Here is a 19,970-nt window from a genome sequence, read left to right as displayed (position 1 = left end):
GGATTTCCAGTCCGAGTCTGGCAAAATGTATACGGTTTGGCTTTTTCCTCCTCTTGATACCTCCTCTACAGAAAAAGAAATTTAAAATGCTAATGATACTGTAATTATGTAAATGAGACTCTAATATTTTTCATGTTTTATATAGACTTAGATTTTGGGCAGAGGGAGAGAATTATTCTGGTAACTCCATCATTTCTTCAGTTTGAGGAGATTGTAGCAATAGAATGACTATATATCTTAAATTGTATTCAGAGCCTACTGAACATAGTTATGCAGCATGAGCTCTGTTTTAGCATAAATCTCAGGATTATTTGGATAGGGGTAGCTATGATACCTAAACATTTTAACATACCGTATTTCTATTTATGGTGGTATTTTTGTATATTAAATTGATTTTTTTCTTCTTGCGGCAGAGTTTAAGCACGACTTTCAGTGAATGGTCCAGTAATAACAACACAATAACTTCTGGGGTGAATGGAAAAGAGTGAGGAAACCTGAAAGAAAAACATTAAAATAGTACTGGGAATCTTCAGAATAGAATAGTGGGAAGTGTACACAATTTATTTCTTGTAGCTTCATAAAATATTACTTGAAAGTCAGCACTCTGGGACAAATTGCTTTGGAAAAGAGCTTCCGTGGGAGTAGGACTGTGAGCAAAAATATAAGTTTGAGATGCAAAGACAGTGTCTTGTCAGCACCATAACTCTTGCTCATATATTGTGTTTTATAGCATATATTATATCTATGGTCTTGATAGCTTGAAAAACTTGTAAACTGGTTAGCAGTAAGATATTTTGTCCTAGTCAGTAAGATATTTTGACATCCTGTTATTCAGATAATAGAAATTATTAGAAAATACGCTGATGGACATTAGCATCACATACTTGTGCAGCATCCATATGTATGGTTCCATTGAGATTTAAATATTTTCTTCATTAATGTTGAAATTATTATAAGCAAGCTAGAATTAAGGGAGTGGGTTCCCTGGTAATATACCTTTTAGATCCCCTGACCACATCTTTGGCTTATTATATACTTTTCCCATTGCCATCCATGTCTGTTTATTCATAATGAGGCAGATAGATACACTGTCAAATCTTACCTTTAGATTTCAGTGGACATTGCGTCCACCCTGCTGTTTGTGGAGATTAGGTTTATCAATTTACTTAGACTACACCTGGCAGAGTCTCCCAACCCATGTAGATGTTGGCTGTGCTATCTAGAAGATTTGAAGAGTTGTGGCCTTTTTTTAAAGTCACTTTTTCAAGCTCTCCACTTGAAATGGGAAACATTTTTCTTCTTTTTCTGATGGCTGAAGTCTTCGGAGAGTTGCAGTCCAAAATGAGACATTCTGGACATGGTCATGAGACCACTATTCTTCAAGGTGTACTGAGCAACTCTGCTGAATGACTGGCCATTTTTTAATACCTGGTGGATGCTTGGTATCCATACCACCTTCACCAGTCCCAGGTAGGTAACAAAAGCATGGTGTATGTCAGGTCCCTAGTTGGCAATTCTAAGTAGGTGGTGACTTCCTTGCTATGTAGATTTGTGGAAAACGATAATTAAAAACAAAATGCTTGGAGCAGAAGAGTAGTGCAGTCTTCAATGTTTGAGAGAAAGAGAGAGTCTCTGTGTGTCTCTCTTTGTGTGTGTGTGTGTGTGTGTGTGTGTGTGTGTGTGTGTGTGTGTGTGTGTGTGTGTGTGTGTGTGTGTGTGTGAGAGAGAGAGAGAGAGAGAGAGAGAGAGAGAGAGAGAGAGAGATTAAGACTGAGAAAAAGAAAGAGAGAGTAACTGTTCTAATGGAAATATTACAGGTCAGTTTAATGCAGCACTTCACTCTGCATTAAAAACATGTCAATCTTACTTCAAAGACAAATCAATTGGCTACCCATGCTTTTTGTTTTTTTTCTGTTTAGTCAAACAAAGTACCGGTGGTGCAGCCTTCCCATGCAGTTCACCCTCTCACTCCACTTATCACCTACAGTGACGAGCACTTCTCTCCAGGGACACATCCTTCGCACCTTCCTTCAGATGTCAACTCAAAACAAGGTGAGAGACCTTCATTTATAGTACGTACTGATTGAAAAACCTGTTCATTGAGTAACCATCTGTGTTTTGCTTTGAACCCTGCTTTGAAAAGAAAAAACAGTTCTGCTGTAATAACCCTCTTAATCAAGAAGCCAAATGCCTGGTGTACCCTTTTTTGCTTTCCTTATGTATTTTTTTTATCTTGATGGATTTAACTTACAAAACCGGTATTAAAGTCCCTGGCTCCCCCTGTTGTATTAAAAATGCAGTGCAGCTGTTTTAAAGTACTGTATCAGTGTGAGACATGTTTTGTTTTCCCACTGGCAATTTAGGTTGAGAGAATTGAATAGTGGTCCTATCCCTACTTTGTTTTCAGTTACCAACCATGCTATGTGCTAATACTTTCAGTAAGGTCCATTTAAAGGAAATCAAGACTTTAGGTTTTCACTTCAAGACAGGCTTCTAGCTGTATTTAAATAATCAGTAGCAACCTCCTGATGAGGTGAGTTTTTTTTTACTTACGTTTTAGTTTGCTAATTTTAATTTTAAATATTATCACATAATTGAACTCCTTGCATAAAATCCTCATAAAGTTATTGTAGCCACCAAGCTGGCTGGATAGCTCAGGGAGTCAGCCAGAGGTTGGGAGCTCAATTTCCCAATGCATCCCAAGAGAAGAGCCAGCTTGTGTAGCCTTGAGCAAGATGCACAGCCCCAGAATGCCTTAAGAAGAAAATAACGGTAAGCCACTGTTGAGTACTCTTTACCTAGAAAATCCTACCATAAGTCAGAATGGACTTGTATAATAAGATAGTTATTATGATAGCAACTTCAAGCGGAGGTTGTAAAAATAATTAGGCTTTTGTGTTGCGCTGAAATGAGATATCTTTACAGATACCTTCCTCTGCAGAAAGCATGAAAATAGCATATTAATGGCTATTAATATTAATGTTCATTCACCATCCTGCACACTGAAATACATGTAGCAACAATGAAAGTCTAATACGTTGACCAGCAGTGATGTACTTCTCTCTCTTTTTAACTTGTTCACTTATTGTCAATAATAACTGCTTCAGATAGTAAACATTTGTATCTGCACATAGAACCTTATGGTATTTGTGTTTCAGCATTATATGGGGTTTTAAAAATTCTTAATCCTTCATTTTTGTATCACCATGTTTGACTAATAGTTGGCTAGATAGGTCAGTGTTTTAGCTATCTTGCTGAGGTTGGGGGTTCGATTCACCACTGTGCCTCCTCTGAAAAGAGCCAGCTTGTGTAGTTGTGGGCAAGTTGCACAGTCCTAGGACACCCCCAGAAGAAGGAAACTGTAAACCACTTCTATGTATTATCTATCTAGAAAAACCTGGAAAGGGACACCTGGAAAGGGACACCATAAGTGATGGCACACAATTATTATTAGTAGTATTATATCTGACTGAGAGGTTGTACCACTTCTAAAAAATTTAGTGGTGGTAATAAAAGTTAACCAACTTTTTGTCAAAATGTATATTTTTACCAAGCCCTAATGTAAAACTTTCATTTTGTGCAATGGTTTCTGCATGTTTACAACCTTCTAACCATCATGCAAACCATCTGGATTTCAGTGTTGCTCATTATTTCATAGCATATATTTTTTTCTTATTATATTGAATAACAGAGGTAATAATGTGATAGGGAAAGGGGCAAAACTCTGTGAACTTGGCTCTGTAGTTCAATCTTAGTTGCTCGTTTAATTGTAATTCATTCCGTGCAACTCTCTGAAGTTGCTATTTAAATCAGTTTCTGAAAACTGTAATCAGATTTTACTTACGTTCCTTCTTCCTAAGGGAAGAAATGAAACAACTTGCCTCTGAAAGTTCTGTTGGGTTAACCGAGGACTTCAGTGAGTGAACAAAAATGAATCTAATGGGTCATGTAAGGAGGGGGCAGTCTGTGGCTCTAGAATGTGACTTTTGGTCTAATTTCAAAAGCCACTTTAGGGGTACATTCATACCTCTGGTGAGAATTATCTGTCATTTTCTCATCAAAGGAGGAGAAGAGATGAGAGAAAGAGAGCAGGAAAGAGGGAAAGGGGTGGTTCTTGCCCTACCCGCTACTGGTTTCAGTTCCATTTACCGTGTGGACTGATGGCATATCACTCTGAGCACTAGAAATATTTCTTATCCTGTTTTCTATGTACAGGATCCCATTAGTATAAACTTTCCTTTAAAGCAGTGATTCCCAACTTTGAGTCACCAGATGTTCTTGGACTAAAACTGCCAGAAACATTCACTGTCAGCTGTACTGGCCAGGGTTTCTGGGAATTGCAGTCCAATAATATCTGGGGACCCAAGGTTGGGAACCACAGCTTTAAAAGAGAGTCACCCTAAATCTTTATGGTAAAAACTGTTTGTGTAATACCCAATTAAAATTCTGTAATAAATTGTATGTGGTATGGAACAGTTGGAAGGCAAACAACTGGTATACTGATGGTTGTTGTAGGTTTTTCGGGAGGTTTGGCTGTGTTCCCAAGGTTTTTCTTCCTAACGTTTTGCCAGTTTCTGTGTCTGGCCAAACAGTCCCCAAAAAAACTACAACAACCATCGGATCCCAGCCGTAAAAGCCTTCCAGAATACATTAAACTGATATACTGGCTGAAATCCTATTGCTTAGTATACTAAGTTGCAAGTAGAATTGGCTCAGTAAATCAATGGATCTTACAGAGGATTTGACTCACCAAATCCCCACTGCTTCACTGGGCCTCCTCTCGTTGCAGTTTACTGTACGAAGCAGTAGACTTTCAGCCACTGATTGTTTGCATTGGTGGCTCCATTGAAATCAATGAAACTTGGAGAGGAGTTGCAGCTTATTTCATTCAACAACAGGGTTTCAGCCTATGTTTTCTTACTTGGGCAGTGTTCCAGCAAATTTGGGGTCAATATAGGCTGCACAAATGAAGAGAAGCTGCCTGCTACCTGCTATCCTGAAGGCTGACCATCACATTTCTAAGCAGTAGTAGATTTGTTGGCAGCTCAGGAGTACTGTTATCTACCATGAGCCAGCAAATAACATGTGATCAGTTAAACACCTGATCCTTTATGTCAGAGGTTTGATTTAATAGCACATGCCATAATTAAAGGCCAAAAAAAAAATGTTTTGTGATTTGGAGCTTTTTAAAAAAAGAGCAGTTTTGGTAATCACCATTTTATGGATTTTTTTCACCGAACAAGTTTAACATTTATCCTTTCTGTTCCTGATTATAATATGGTAGTGATGCTTACAAATTCCATTTGAGTACTGTAACTGTTAGCTGTGAAGGAGCATAGATGTCTTCTTATGGAATCTTAAATGATGGAATAACAGTACTAGCATCAGAAACTGGAAATATTTCTTTTTTGGACTAAAGCAAAGGCAAAAAAAGGTGTGCTGCTTATAAATCAATCCTCCCGCAGCTCTTAAAGCACTCTCTGAATGGTTTACTATTTAATTATGCAGTCTGCACATTGCTGCCTCCCCCCCCCCCCGCAAGCTGAGTATTCATCTCTCAAAATGTTTAGGTCCAAAATACCAAACTTTTCCCATCCCTGATTACAATCAATCAGTCTGTCTGTCATTCAGTCAGTTAGTCAATTAATGAAGATTGAGTAGATCTGGTATAGAGGGGAGGGGTATAAATCAAAGTAAAATAAAGTAAAGTAAAGAAGATGATAGGAGTAGCTTTCCTTCCACAAAAGAGGGAAGAAAATAGAAATATCCAAATGAGGTGTGTATTTCTTGCTTTTTTCAAGATTAAACCCTGTATTTCAGATACATTCTTGGTTGTGCAGCTGTTAGGAGGGGGGGGCACAAAGTAGAACAAGGCCAGATTCTGAAAAACAAGATGGAGGCCTGCTTGCCATTTGGGTGCCAGCAGGCTCCTAACTAGCTGAATGGTTCATCTGGTCATACTGCAGTTCTTAAGAAAGGTTGCCATCTAGTTTTTCGAGAAGACTTTGTTGCTTGTAACTCCTCTCACCAAGAACAGAGGGCTTTACATGTAAAATGAGACCTTTAATTCTTGCCTCACTTTTTCTCTAATGGACTAAATAAATCAATGGCTTAATGGTCTCTGTGACCATAATTCTGTATGCCTCCTTGGGGCATGAGATTTAGGTAACAGCGTGAAAACCAAAGGGCTCATCTGGGACTAGGATTAGCTTTAATCCTTGAGGTGGTTTTTGCAGTTTGTAGCATTTTGATGTTCTTGGGAATGACGAGTTGATGGATCATTTCCAGTGGGACTTCCTAACCGCACTACGAAAATACTAACCAGTACAAAAGCCTGACCTTGGCGCCCACAAGAGTCAACTTGATGAGGAGCTTAGCTGAAGCTGGAGTGACAATCAGAAGCCAAATGAATCATATCAAGTGTGACCATTGCAGGCCTGAAAATGATTCTTAATTAACCACCGATCCTCTGTGGTAGCAAGTTTCCAAAATCTGTGAATCATGAGGGAACCACAGAAAATGTACAAGCAGCAATTTACCTAATCTAATAAGTCTGGCCTGTGCTGCCTTTTTTTTTGGAACGGCTGCTTTCTCCTTCTGTAGCCCCTCCTTATATGTTTCATTTCTGAATAGTTCTCAAGTCTTACTTGCAATGGCACTTTAAGTGGGGGGGGGGGAGTTAAGCTTCCTGCAATACAGTACTACTATTCTATCACTTATGGGCTGTATAACTTCTTCCTCTTTTTCCCCTTTTTACATCAGAGTGAAAATCAGCCATGAAATTTAGAATCCACAAGTCTTGTGGCATATGCTTTTTTTTGGTTGAGAGCCTATTCCACCAGATTCATGAAGCAGTCACCAGAGTGGGTAGGTATTTAGATATATATAAAAATCCTAGTACAGAGAGAAGGAAATTGATGTGTATTCTCAAGACCAAAGCATCAAGCAGTGTAAAGCAGGGTGGTTGGTATGTCACAGAACGATGCAGACCACAAATAAATACAGAATCCAACCTAATAAGTCATTTTATGACAGAACTGGACTCTTGTATGAAGGCCTCTGCAGCTCAATGTGCTTAGCAAAATATTCTACTTGAAGGTGCAGTATATCTTTTCTTTGGAGGACAACCTATCAAAACCTCTGCATACTACAGAGGCACAAACAATGGTGCTCTTAATTTACCTCAGGATATTGTTACCATCTTTAATCTCCTACTGAACCAGGCAGAAGATTCAGCCTTATTTTAGGAACTCTTTCTCTGATCTGTGGCATCCTCATATGTGATCCATTTCTGCAATCACTGGGGAAACTTACTTAAGTCACCTCCAACTTTTGAGGGATACTTCAATAGTATTACTAAATGGTGCATTGATGTACAGTCACTAACATTTCAGTGCTGCAGAAAGAGTGTGTGCACTCCTGGTGGTTTCCCTACAGATTAGAATTTCACATATGGCTTCTGTCTTCATGCTTAAGCTGAGTTTGTCAGGAAGTTGCATTACTTGCATTCTAAAACCAGCCATACAGAATGTGCTAACATTTCAGGGCTGGCTCAAGGCATTTTGCTACTTGAGTGAAGAACAAGATGGGTCCTGTCATTCTGCGTACATAATATGGATCTTGCTTAGGTATTGCTAGATGGGACAGCACCTTTCACCCTGTGTGAGGATAGTAGGCTAACTTTAAGTGATACAAGGCAGACTGTGAATAACACATCATTCTGTCTTCCAATAGAGGGGAATAGCCAGCGCACTTGCATCCTGCCCCCTTCACACTACTCATTATCTGTGTAGGATGACATCTCACTCTGTCTATGATAGGGTTGGTCAGGTAGCATTTGCAGCCTTGAAATCAATTGTAATTACAGTCTAAGAGGTTAACAAAAGGAGTGTTGTGCTTATTATTGCAAACAAGTTGGTTTATATATGGAAGACTGAGATGCAACACTCTCAAAACAACATTTTATAGGCCAGTATTTCTAGACCATGCAGAGAAAGTGCACAACTTGCTCATTAAACTTCTACAGACATTCAGAAATACATATCAGAGACTCGCCTTCTCTTCTAGTTTATATCCTGAGGTCACAAATGAGATAAATGGGAGTATCCTGCTGTTTCAGATACTGGCATTCTGACAGTATGCGTTTCTGTGCAGTCTATTTTGGGGCCTTATGTTCTCCCCAGTCAGAGGGAGGATGTTACAGGATGTCTGCAGGATGTTACAGGCCAGTTGAAGAAGCTCCAGTTTATTAAAAGTCTCAAAGAATATAAAATTTTATAAATAACAAATCTCAGAGCTCAATCAGCATTGGCCTGATCATTCTGGCCACTATTTTTAAGCCTTTTACTGTGAGGAGAGGCAACAAGAAATCATCTGTGAAAATTTTGAACATAGGGACATAGGAGCTTCATGCTTACCTTAAAGCTTCATAACATTAATTAGCGACTGGGTCAAGTGCATATATTCTTGCTTAAAACAATTCTTATGTTGTTTTTCAAAGCCCCACCACCTGCTGCACTTTCTGAAAGTTCTTGGGAAGACATGAAAGTATGGACAGCCCAGGATGCAGTTTATAGAGTATGTGAAATGTTGATTGTGTCATTGATTTGTTTTTTTCTTTAAGTTACTGTCAGTTGCACTGACATGTCCTAGTATTCTGTCAAAGGCTTTGAGGAAGGACAGGCAGCCTAAGAGGCTTCTTGTATGGTCCATTTAAATAAAAATAGGTTTTTAAAGGTTTAAATTATTTTACATTCAAAATTAAAATTGTATATAGCTCATAGGCATGCTGTAGGGGATTTCCAGGGCTTCTTCTGCCTTCATGAAAGACCTTGGAATATCAAGATGTAACTTGCTTCATGGGGTTTTAAGAATTATAGGCAGCCCAGGAAGCTATTGAGTGCAGCACAAAGATTGTTCTGAGAACCTGTATCTACACCTCAGCCACCTCATAATGTTGTTAAGCTTTAAGGTAAGGAAGAAATCACTGCTCACGAAAGGTCTTCTACTCTCATTCCATGAAAAATTTACAGAAACCACTTCTTTCAAAGAAAGTGGGAAGCATTTTATGAAATGAAAAGTGGGGATTTGTCACAGTACTTTATACCACTAATACAAATATAGACTTAAGCTGTGAGGCATGTAAACACTGATAATGTCTCAACGTCTGTAACTGAGGCTTTGGCAATTTGTCCTTTTATTTACAACAGTTACAGACCAATGATATGAATACTGCTAGGACTCACAAAGAGGCTAACATAGCCCCCTATTTCACCCCTGCCCTCCCCCGATACTGAGGTGTTATTATAACCTATGAAAGGTATCGTCGTCGTTTAGTCGTTTAGTTGTGTCCGCCTCTTCGTGACCCCATGGACCAGAGCACGCCAGGCCCTCCTATCTTCCACTGCCTCCCGGAGTTGTGTCAAATTCATGTTGGTTGCTTTGCAGACACTGTCCAGCCATCTCATGAAAGGTATAATGGGAATAATAATCTATAGCATATGGAAAGTGCCTGAGGATCAGAGTGACTTTGCGTCTTCTTAGCTCCTATTTCTTTCTGGGATACGTGGATGATGTTCTGTCAAATTCTTCACTCGTTTTCATTGCATTACTGTGGAACACTCTGTAAAGCAGTTCCACAGTTCCTTAATGCCTGGGGCTTAAACATACCTTTAAAACAATGGGCTATGACACATATTTACTTGCTTTCAGCTACTGTTCAGAGCCTATCACATAATCTGTCATCTATAACCAAATCTTACAATCTAATTATCTTGTCCCCTTTTTCTGGAGAGAGGTGGCCTATAAATAAGATGGTTATATAAAATAAATAATTATATTTCTGAGCTGGTAGAACTCAGAGAGTTGGAGTCAGTGGCTGCTCAGCTAGGGGGTAAGAGTTCAAATGCCCAGTGTACCTCCCAGGAGAAGAACCAGCCAAGATCACCCAGGGCTTGGATGGCTGATGAGGTTAGATAACCTGCTACCCGCAAGAACTTTGCAAGCTGCACAGTCCCAAAGCACTACCGGAAGGAGGAATGGGTAAACCATTTCTGACGATATCCAGAAAACTAAATGTCACCATAACTTGGAAATGGCATGGCAGCACATAACAACAACAACAACAACAACAACAACAACAACAACAACAACAACAACAACAACAACAACAACAACAACAACAACAACAACAACAACAACAACAACAACAACAACAACAACAACAACGATGAATTGGGGAAATTAGCAAAATACAGAGACCTGGCAATAGAAAAAACTTGCTTGTAGATGAAACACATTTCAGTTGTACCCATAGTCATCAAGGCATTGGGAACAATGCCACAGAATTTTATAAAATATAATCCGCCTATCTTCTAATATGATTGTGACGTTTACCCTGTGATGATCGCTACAGGGATATCATCTATCATTTATGCCCTTTGCTGTTGCCTGAGACTAAATGGAACTGTGTCAGCTTTAAGAGGAAAAATAGACCCAAATCAGATGCTGAACATGTGTTCACTCAAGATATTAACACTTCAGTCTTCCAGGACATTGTAAGGTGTGTTTGTCCTCATCTTGCTATACTCCTTGTTTACCAGTCAGGGTTAGGTGATACAAAGCTACACATTGTGATTACATCTTGAATTCATGTGGGGTTTTTTGTTTTTTGTTTTGCTTAGTATTATGGTGCATCGCCGGCCACATCATGCGCTGCTTGATCTTTTTGTCTTTGCTATAGATAAAATACAAGCACCTACTTGTGTGCATTTGTCCTTCTCTTTGTACTAGGGGTGAATATATATTTATATACTGAGGTGACCGTGCATCCAACAAAGTGTATTCTGATTTGTGAAAGTTTATGCCACAGCAAATCTATTAGCCCTTTAAGGTGACACAAGTCTTCTTGCTGCAACCATCCCAAAGACTTATCTCTTCGGAGCATGACATGTAACCGTTCCAAGGCTGGAATCCTGTTGCTTAATACAGTAAATTGCACAAGAGTGGGCCCATTGAATCAACTGGAATTTGGCAAGTAATCTTGTCCATACATTCCATTGATTCAAGTGGGCCTGCTCCAACTGTAATTAACTATACTAAAGTAAGTAGTGACTAGAGTAACCCTGTTGAATTAATGGAAATTATGAATGAGATGAGTTATCAACTTCCTATTCAACATGACTACTATAGTGTAACTTGCTATACTAAGCAACAGGATTTCAGATAGTGGCTGAAATCTTCTTGTACAACTTTCCATCCTCTCCTTTTTTTGCCCTGGGAAGCCTTTGGGAGCCTCTGAATTGAGTGGGTGGGACGTTTTAGTAGCCAAAAGTCACTACCAAACCAGTGTCCCAATCATGCTAGCAACAATCCTGCAGTGATTTGTGGCCATTGAAGGCTTCCCCCTGCTATTTTAAGGTTCCTGAAGGTTTTCTCAGGAAAAGAAAAAGGAACCCCATGGAGCGTTAGAACCTGAAAGTGAATGGATGAGTGATGATATCATCTGGCTGGAGTGATATACAGTGGTGCCTCGCTTAGCGATGTTAATTCATTCTGAAAAAATCACTGCTAAGCAATAGCATCACTAAGCGAAATGAAAAAGCCCATAGAAACGCATTAAAACGGGATTAATATGTTCCTATGGGCTTAAAACTCACCTTTGAGCGAAAATCCTCCATAGCGCCGCCATTTTCGGTGCTTCTAAAGTGAGGAATCCGTGCCTGAAAACAGCAGGTGGCCATTTTGTTTACCCGACGGCCATTTTGAAACCGCCGATCAGCTGGCCGAAAATGGAGGCTTTGCGATGATCGCTTCCCTGCGATCATTGCAAAGTGAAAATAGTCCATAGGGACCATCGCAAAGTGATCACTTTTGCAATCGCAAAGCGATTTTGTCGCTAAACGGAGCGATTGCTATGCGAGGCACCACTGTACTGTATGTCAAGAGGATTTGGGCTGTTGTCGTTTGGAAGCTGGTGAATAGATTTTATAATCTAATTTAATTGTAGCTGATTTCATTATGGGTGGGTGGGGATTTCATTTCAGCTCATTTTTAATTGAAATTCATGGAAATTCATCATCTGAATGTGGTAAAATGCAAAATTGACATGGTTGCTGTGGGTTTTTCGGGCTCTTTGGCCGTGTTCTGAACGTTGTTCCTCCTAACATTTCGCCAGTCTCTGTGGCTGGCATCTTCAGAGGACAGAGTGTCCTCTGAAGATGCTGGCCACAGAGACTGGCGAAATGTTAGAAGGAACAACGTTCAGAACACGGCCAAAGAGCCCGAAAAACCCACAGCAACCATTAGATCCCAGCCATGAAAGCCTTCGCGACTACACAAAATTGACATATTTGCCAATTTACTCAAATTTGCTGAATATGGGCACCATCCATGTTTAACAGAAATGGATAATTTGCCAGGTAATAACATTAATTTCAAATGATAGCATGTAGGATTGTGAATTTTATTGAATGCACCATAAAAAACAACAACAACCTGTTCCCATAAAAGATGTATTCCTAGAATCATGGTGTCCAAGATTTCAGTATTCCCAAGTTGTTCCTTCTCTAGAACAGTGGTTCTTAACCTTGGGTTACTCAGGTGTTTTTGGACTGCAACTCCCAGAAGCCTTCACCACCAGCTGTGCTGGCTGGTGTTTCTGGGAGTTGCAGTTCAAAAACACCTGAGTAACCCAAGGTTAAGAACCACCGCTCTAGAAGGTTGCACCGCTCTAGAGGTTTTCTTGAACTGTAACCTTTTGTCTTCTTCAAGTTCTGGTACAGCATTTTCTGAGCTGACATGGGTGTTACACACTCCATTTTTTCTAACTGTTAAATATCTTTAAGGATTATACAGTACTTAAAAATAAATAATGAGGACAGTTTTTCTCAAGATCAAACAAAAAGAATTCATTTGGGGAATACAGGTAAAAGGAAAGCAGAAAAGGGTAATTTATAAGATACTGTAGTTTAAACTGATGTGGACAGTTAATGATAATTTAGATAATATTTTTCATATTCACACAAACTCCCTTATAATCTACTCTTCAATCTTTAAACTGTATAATTACTGTAGCTGTTTCTACAGATTCTACACAACACACAATTTCCTTAACCCTTTTCTCCTCATTAATTCAAGACAGACACTCTAAGCAACCCTTTCACAGACTATTCCAGACTACTAATGTAACCTGTTACTTTTCAAAGCTGCTTAATTGCCATTACACATCACATTTTGAACACATCACTTTATCAGAATTACGCCTTGTCTTCAACATTGTCACTTATCAGCCAATCATTCCAGTACTCAGCCTATGTATATTGATTAATTATACCTACACAGCCATACAAACCCACAATATCACTGTATTTACAAATACATGGCACTTGAAGATGGCAGAATCACCATACCCCCTGGCTGTACGTTGATACAGGGTAGAATCCAGACTAATTTGAACTTGGGTTCCATTGAAGCCACTGAAATTAGTGAGTCAAAACTTAAGTCCTGTGGGTTTTGAGTCATGAAAATTAGTCTTGGTCTAACCCTTTGCATTTGCATTCTCCTCTTCTATCATAATACAGCAGTTTTTACACTTGCCCACACCCCAGCTTTAGCACCTAAAAATTATTTTGGCAAGGAGCAAAATGCTTTCATTTTTCCTTCACCTTTTGTGTGCCTGTGACTTCAATGAGAGTCTGTGCATCTTGTGCCTTGGTTACCCTTTTCCTGTCAAGCAGTGAGGTTTAATTCCTAGAACAAGAGGTAGTTAAGATGTCAGCATTCATAGATGTAGAGATGAAAATCTGTCAGTCCATTTCTCTACCCGCATATCATGCTGTTTCATTTCTACATTGGGTTGTGAGACTTCTACCACACACAAAAGTTGGTGCATACTTTCATGTGAATTTTTTCAAAATGTATAGGTTTTTTAAAATATAAATATTTCAACTGTATATATTCCTTTACTGTACATATTTTTTCATAGTTTAAAATGTATTTGTATGGATGTAGATAGACTTTGAAAATGTATGGATATTCTATGCACTTTCTCCCTTTTGCAAATACATAGATTTCTGTGGCAAAGTTTATTCCATTACAGTGGCAGTCTTAAAAGGTCCAAAACGGGTAGTATTTTCATATGTAAAAGCAAATCCAGTGAATCTCTTTCCTGTCCCTGTTCACAGCGTGGGTCAGATGAAATAACATGTTATAGAATCATTTTTTAAAAGTGGTAAATAAAAGGCAGCATAATTTTTCTTTTTTCTTAATTTATGTTTGATATATTGAGTTCTTACCATAGTCTCTATGTTGCGCTGGGTAAAATGACAACGTGCACTATATGCTTTTTAACAGGCATGTCCAGGCATCCTCCAGGTCCTGATATCCCCTCCTTCTACCCCCTATCTCCTGGCAGTGTTGGGCAGATAACTCCACCTCTTGGCTGGTAAGCACTGTCTGTTGCTTCTGAACAATGGTTGGGTGTACTTGCACGATGGTTGGGTGTTTCTTTAAAAAAGAGTTGAAACTCTTTTTTTGCCTTGAGATGTGAATCTCTTACATGTTTACAGTTTTTAAAATGTAGTGATTTTCTTTGTTATATAACAAACTGTCAACTGATTCTAATACGATACTGATGGCTTCAGAGGTAAGTATCTGGAATAAAAAAAACTAGTGTTCTCATTAACAAAATACTGTGCAATTCACAAATCCTAGTGTCAAACGTGACTGATTTGAGGATGCAGGACTCACTATACCTTTGCTGTGAATGTCTGCAGAATTCAGGGCTTGAACCAGTAAATTACTCTGAACATGTATAGAGTGCCTTCTTGTTACTAAATAATTGTAGCTCATTTGCTCACCTCTGTTAACATGCCATTTATGTGGTGAATGGGTCATCTTAAATAGAGTGCTAGTTTATGGTAGCATGTCAAATTCCAGATAATTCATTCACTATATTGACTGTTCAGTCAAGAGTTTAAAGCAAGCTATTGGCTGAGTGGTTTATTTAGCATTTATTTAGCATTTATTTATCTAGCATTTAAACGTTGCCTTTTTACTAAAAAAAAAAGTACTCAAAGAGACTTAGAAACTTCTTAAAAGAATTTTAAAAGATAAAATTAAATTTAACTATAGTTGTAGTAGTTGTGTGCTGTCGGGTTGATTCAGATTTATGGTGAAGTTTTCCAAGTTTTTCTAGGGGGTGAATACATAGAAGTAGCTTACCACTTCTTCTAGGGCTATCCTGGGATTGTGCAGCTTGCCCATAAGTAGACAGGCTGGCTCTTCTTCAAAAGGCACAGTGGGGAATTGAACTCCCAAACTCTAGCTCCAAAGTCAAATACCTAAACCACTGAGCGATACAGCCAGTGCGCTATACCAGTGGTTTAACTATAAATTGTATTAATTTAAGTTTGAAAACGTTTCTTAGTAATATAAATTTGCAAAAGTCATCTAGTGTGAATGTGGTTCAGACATCAGAGAAAAATACAGAATAAAATAAATGGTCACATTTTCAGTGTGGTGAGCTAAAACATCATATTCCTTGAGGCAGCAGTTGGGAATATACAGCCCTCCAGATATTGTTCAAACAGAACTCCTACTGGCTCTAGCAGAGGACTAGCATGGCCAATGGTTAGGGATAATAGGCACTGTCATCCAGTCATATCTGGAGGGCCAGAAGTTTCCCAGTCCTGCTGTACAGTTGGACACCCAATGGGTAATCAGTACATCTCCTTTGGATTTGTAAAGCTGGAATGATTGTATCATCATTTTGGTAGACTTTGGAGGACAGATAGGAAAATTCCTCAGTTGCCAGCTCTCTGTAGTTTATCAGGATGGGCCCTAATCTTAGAGTTAACTTACATAAATATTTTGGAAAATACCAGCAAAATTACTGCCTGCAACACATGTGAAAAAAAACATTGCAAATTTACAAAATAACCTTGTAATTAGAGATGTATTTTAACAAGCAGACTATGTAATACACATTTTCTTTTAATACTGCTGTGCCTTTTCACTGTGGTGGTTTACTGTGGCTTCCATTCCAGCTTTTAAGTGTTGGCATTTTGTTCCAAATACTTATTCAATATGTTTTGTCCTCCCCGCAAAGAGGATGAATCATGAAAAAATGCTGATAGTCCAGATGATGTCTAGCATAAATTGCTCTTCTGCTCTGCTTTCTCCAGCTAAAAATGTGCTATAAGATGGATAATGTTGATTTCTAGCGCCCTCACATTGGTGCAGTGGCTCTCCCTACAGCATACACGTGGAGCTCTGTTTAAGTGTGAAGTCTGTCATGGTGAGCATAATAAAGGGCCAGCAGCTTTGGAAAATGCCAGTTCCTTAAAACATTAAATCTGTCAATCAATAGCTCTGCTTGAATAGAATTGAGCGTAGTCTTTCAAGAGGAGATCAATTATTCTCTCTGAACTTTGCTACTTAAGTGTGTTAAATCCTGCTCAGAAGTTGCATCAATGCAAGCTGGAGGAAAAGACAATGTAAACTAAGCAGAAAAAGTTCAAAGTATTTGAGGCAATCAATTTGCCCTAGTGGGATATGGCATTTTGAAGAAGACTGGAACTTCAAACCAAAGTGGTTTTGTTTTTTGCTCTCTCAAGGTTTCATGTTTTGCGTTTGAGTCGAGTGTATATATTTACCTTTAAGTACAAAGAAATATTTAGCTTTTCTTAAACCCTACCCTGCTTACTTTGAGATAAAATGCAGAAGGATGACCATCCCAGTCTTCCCCAGTTAGATTCAGAAAAAAAATATGTATGTAGCCATGGAAAAGGAAGACTCTTAACAAGATAATGTTTTGTCAGAAAAGAGTGAGGGAGAAAGCCGCTGATATTAAACTTTTATGAAACTCATAAATCTTCCTTAGCTGCCGGAGAAGTGGCTGTTGCTGTTCTCCATGAGACACCCAAACCAGTCTGCTTCAGGAATCTTAGTTCACATACACCTCTGTCCTTACTAGTTTAAAAACTTTTCTCTCAGTGCTGCTGCAGGAGGACATGATCAGGCAGGGGGCTGGGAAACGAACAGCAATGGTTGTCCTCACTGGCTCCTAAGTGCACCAAACTCGGGTATTTCCTTTTGTGAAGGAACCGGTGGGTAACTCTGTAGTGTAGGTAAATGAGAGTTGGATTAACCACTGTGCCGCCTTGATACGGGCTGGACTCATTTATCCATAGGGTCTCTTCCAGCTCTGCAGTTCTAAGATGATGATGATGAGTACACCAAGCTGGGAATGGAGTGCCTTGAAAGTCATAGATTTCCTTTTTTTTTACCTAAAGAATCCAAGAGCATTAAATTCACCCTAAAAATTCTCTGTTTGCCTGTCCTCCACTCTTCCATTTATTTAAGGGGAGGGGGTTGGATCCGTGTGCTCTGCCCAAAGCTTTGTCCCTCACCAATCCCTGGAGACATTACTGGTAGCAGTAGATTTGAAATAGCTTCTATATGACTAGAGGTAATATTAATAGCTGCAGAGTGGAGGCTCTAGAGACAGTGTTTGTGTGGGTGGATAGTTTGAGCAATTTATCTCTCAGACAAGGAAACAAGGATAATTTCTCTCAGGCGATGAATGGTTTGAGGAAGCTCTGAGTCAGAACCTGCCAGTGTCTGTCCTCTGAAGTATCCTGACTAACAGTCCAGGAAACATTGATGTGACAATTTTCAGAATGAAATAGAAAATAGCTTGTGCCTCGTAAGATGCTATTTATTTTTCATGCATTTGCAAACTGAGAGATAAGTACTGTATCTATTAATTTCACTAGAATTACAGTGGGGTCTTGACTTGAGAACTTAATCCGTATTGGAAGGCGGTTCTCAAGTCAAAAAGTTCTCAGGTCAAATCTGCATTTCCCATAGGAATGCACTGAAAACCATTTGATCCGTATCTGCTCTTTTCCGTCCATAGAAACTAATGGGAAGCTGCTATTCTGCCTTTGACCACTAGAGGGGGATATTTTGTTTCTTTTTTTCTTAGGTCAAGAAAGGTTCAGGGAAGGCAGGGAAAATACAGTCCAGGCAGTACAGTACCAGGCAGTCCGAAGACTGTCTCCCAATCCACTCTCTAAACTCTGGGAGGAGTGAGGAAGCAGACAGGCACCCTTTTCACTGGCCAACAGTTAACTGAAAGTTCACATTTTGCACTTTCCCTGCCTCCCACGTGGGTTTTTTCAGTTCGTAACTCAAATCTAAGTACTTAAGTCAAGTCAATATTTTCCTATGAGAGCGGTTCTTAAGTCAAAAAGTTCTTAACTTGGGCCGTTCTTAAGTCAAGACCCCACTGTATCGCCCGGTCCACCCTGCAAATTTATGCAAACCTTATACAATTTTGTCTGCCATGTGTTTTCTCAAAATGTATTATAGAAATTCTAATTTGTTGAGGTGTTCAGAATTTCTAATTGAAGACCATCAGTATACAAGCCATAACCTCATAGAATGATTGTTTCCAAAATCTCCTAGGCAAACAAAAGGCTGTTGATATACTGTATCTCATCATTCACCAAATAAATTCTAGGTGATTCTAATCCATTTTATAGAAAGTCCAGTAAGAAGACATTTTTCAAAAAATCATGTTAATTTTAATCCATTTTACAGAAAGTGCAATTCAAACAAATCTTTGAGAAATCCAGAGTAATGATTTTTCTCTTAAATACTACCAGGAAATCAACAGAACTTGGAATTAGAATGCAATATATTCCCTTTGTTACCTAGGTTATCGCATCTTTGGTGTTTGGTTAAAAGTCAGGTTCACTTCTGTTACAGTATAATTGATGGGTTCCTTTCTTCTGTGACCTCAGGCAAGGTCAGCCTGTATATCCCATGTCAAGTGGATTCAGGCAGCCCTACCCATCCTCACTTTCAGTCGACACTTCCATGTCAAGGTAGGTGTAGGTGCAGAATGACTGACCAGCTAAGGAGTTACCACTGGAATTAAAGGAACAATTTGCTCTCCTGCTTGTATCCTGGGATATGCCTTTGCTTGCTCCTTACCCTGTCCCCCAGTCAGCAGAAATGCATCTTTATAGCTGCACATCTATATGTGTAATATTACTGTGTGTATACAGCTTGTCTTCAATCCATAGTACTTTAAGCTCAGTGTGCTCTGAAAGCCTAAGATACAACAGCCTTGCTGAAACTAAGCAGGTCTCGCTTTGGTCGATGTTTAGGTGGATGGTTTCTTAGGAACCTCAAGTATGTTACTCTGAGTTTTCATGGAAGAGAGTTGGTTTATATTATAAATAAAATAAAATAAATTATTATATTTTATACCTTTTTATTATTATACTTTATAGTAATCTAAACAGCATGTTCATCATTTTATATAACCACTAATTTAATATACAGTCATCCCTGTTCGCTGGAGTTGCCTTGTTTTCTCCCCACTGGTGTTTTGCTCTTTGCAGCACTTGTAAGGAAATTTCCAAGCCCCAACCTGTTCTAAAATACAGGCAAAAGAAGCTGTGTACACATGGTTGTATCTGTAATCGTGGTATGCTATTCTTGGTGCAAAAGCAAGCAGCACTAACCGGGACTTGGCAGTGGCATACTTTTGCATCATTCTATGTCATGTTTCTGTGCTATGGAAAAATGGGATCTAAGTGCTGTGCTTGCTGTATCCAAAGACTGCGGTGAACACTTGCACATTTTACAGATTTAAAACACACTGCCAAAACCAATTTATGCAGGCATACAAGTCAGCAGTCTTGATGTGGATTCCATTCTGATTCTCTTCCATTCTGATTCTCTTCCTGTCTTCAGTAGCCTTTTATTCCCTGATTAGTTGGTAACCATCCATCACAAATTCCTAGCTGTACAAACAACTTTCCCCAAAACAACAATTTAGTGTGCTTTTAAAGCAGCTAATATTTACTTCTCTGTTTTTTTTTTCACAAATTGTGCAACAGGTTATATTGTCATCATATTTTAATCAGGCAGAGAGGATGAGAGAATTTAAGAAG

The 19,970-nt window shown here is 39.0% G+C and overlaps 1 protein-coding gene across 5 annotated transcripts in view; it reads left to right on the top strand.

Moving 5' to 3' along the window:
* LEF1 (lymphoid enhancer binding factor 1) overlaps positions 1 to 19,970 on the top strand; it is a 131,490-nt gene that overhangs the window by 73,579 nt on the left and 37,941 nt on the right. For 3 of the 5 annotated variants that reach the window (XM_020796390.3, XM_078376569.1, XM_020796391.3), the window contains 3 exons: positions 1,920 to 2,052; positions 14,353 to 14,443; positions 18,810 to 18,893. In XM_020796390.3, coding sequence (XP_020652049.1) covers positions 1,920 to 2,052; positions 14,353 to 14,443; positions 18,810 to 18,893 — 308 coding nt within the window. The remainder of the gene's footprint in view (positions 1 to 1,919; positions 2,053 to 14,352; positions 14,444 to 18,809; positions 18,894 to 19,970) is intronic. The other 2 variants (XM_078376570.1, XM_073001827.2) reach the window with 1 other exon arrangement.

The sequence above is a fragment of the Pogona vitticeps genome, chromosome 5 (assembly GCF_051106095.1).
Source record: "Pogona vitticeps strain Pit_001003342236 chromosome 5, PviZW2.1, whole genome shotgun sequence".
Lineage (NCBI taxonomy): Eukaryota > Metazoa > Chordata > Lepidosauria > Squamata > Agamidae > Pogona > Pogona vitticeps.
The sequence above is the reverse complement of the archived record's forward strand: the minus strand, read 5'-3'. Positions and strand labels throughout refer to the sequence as shown.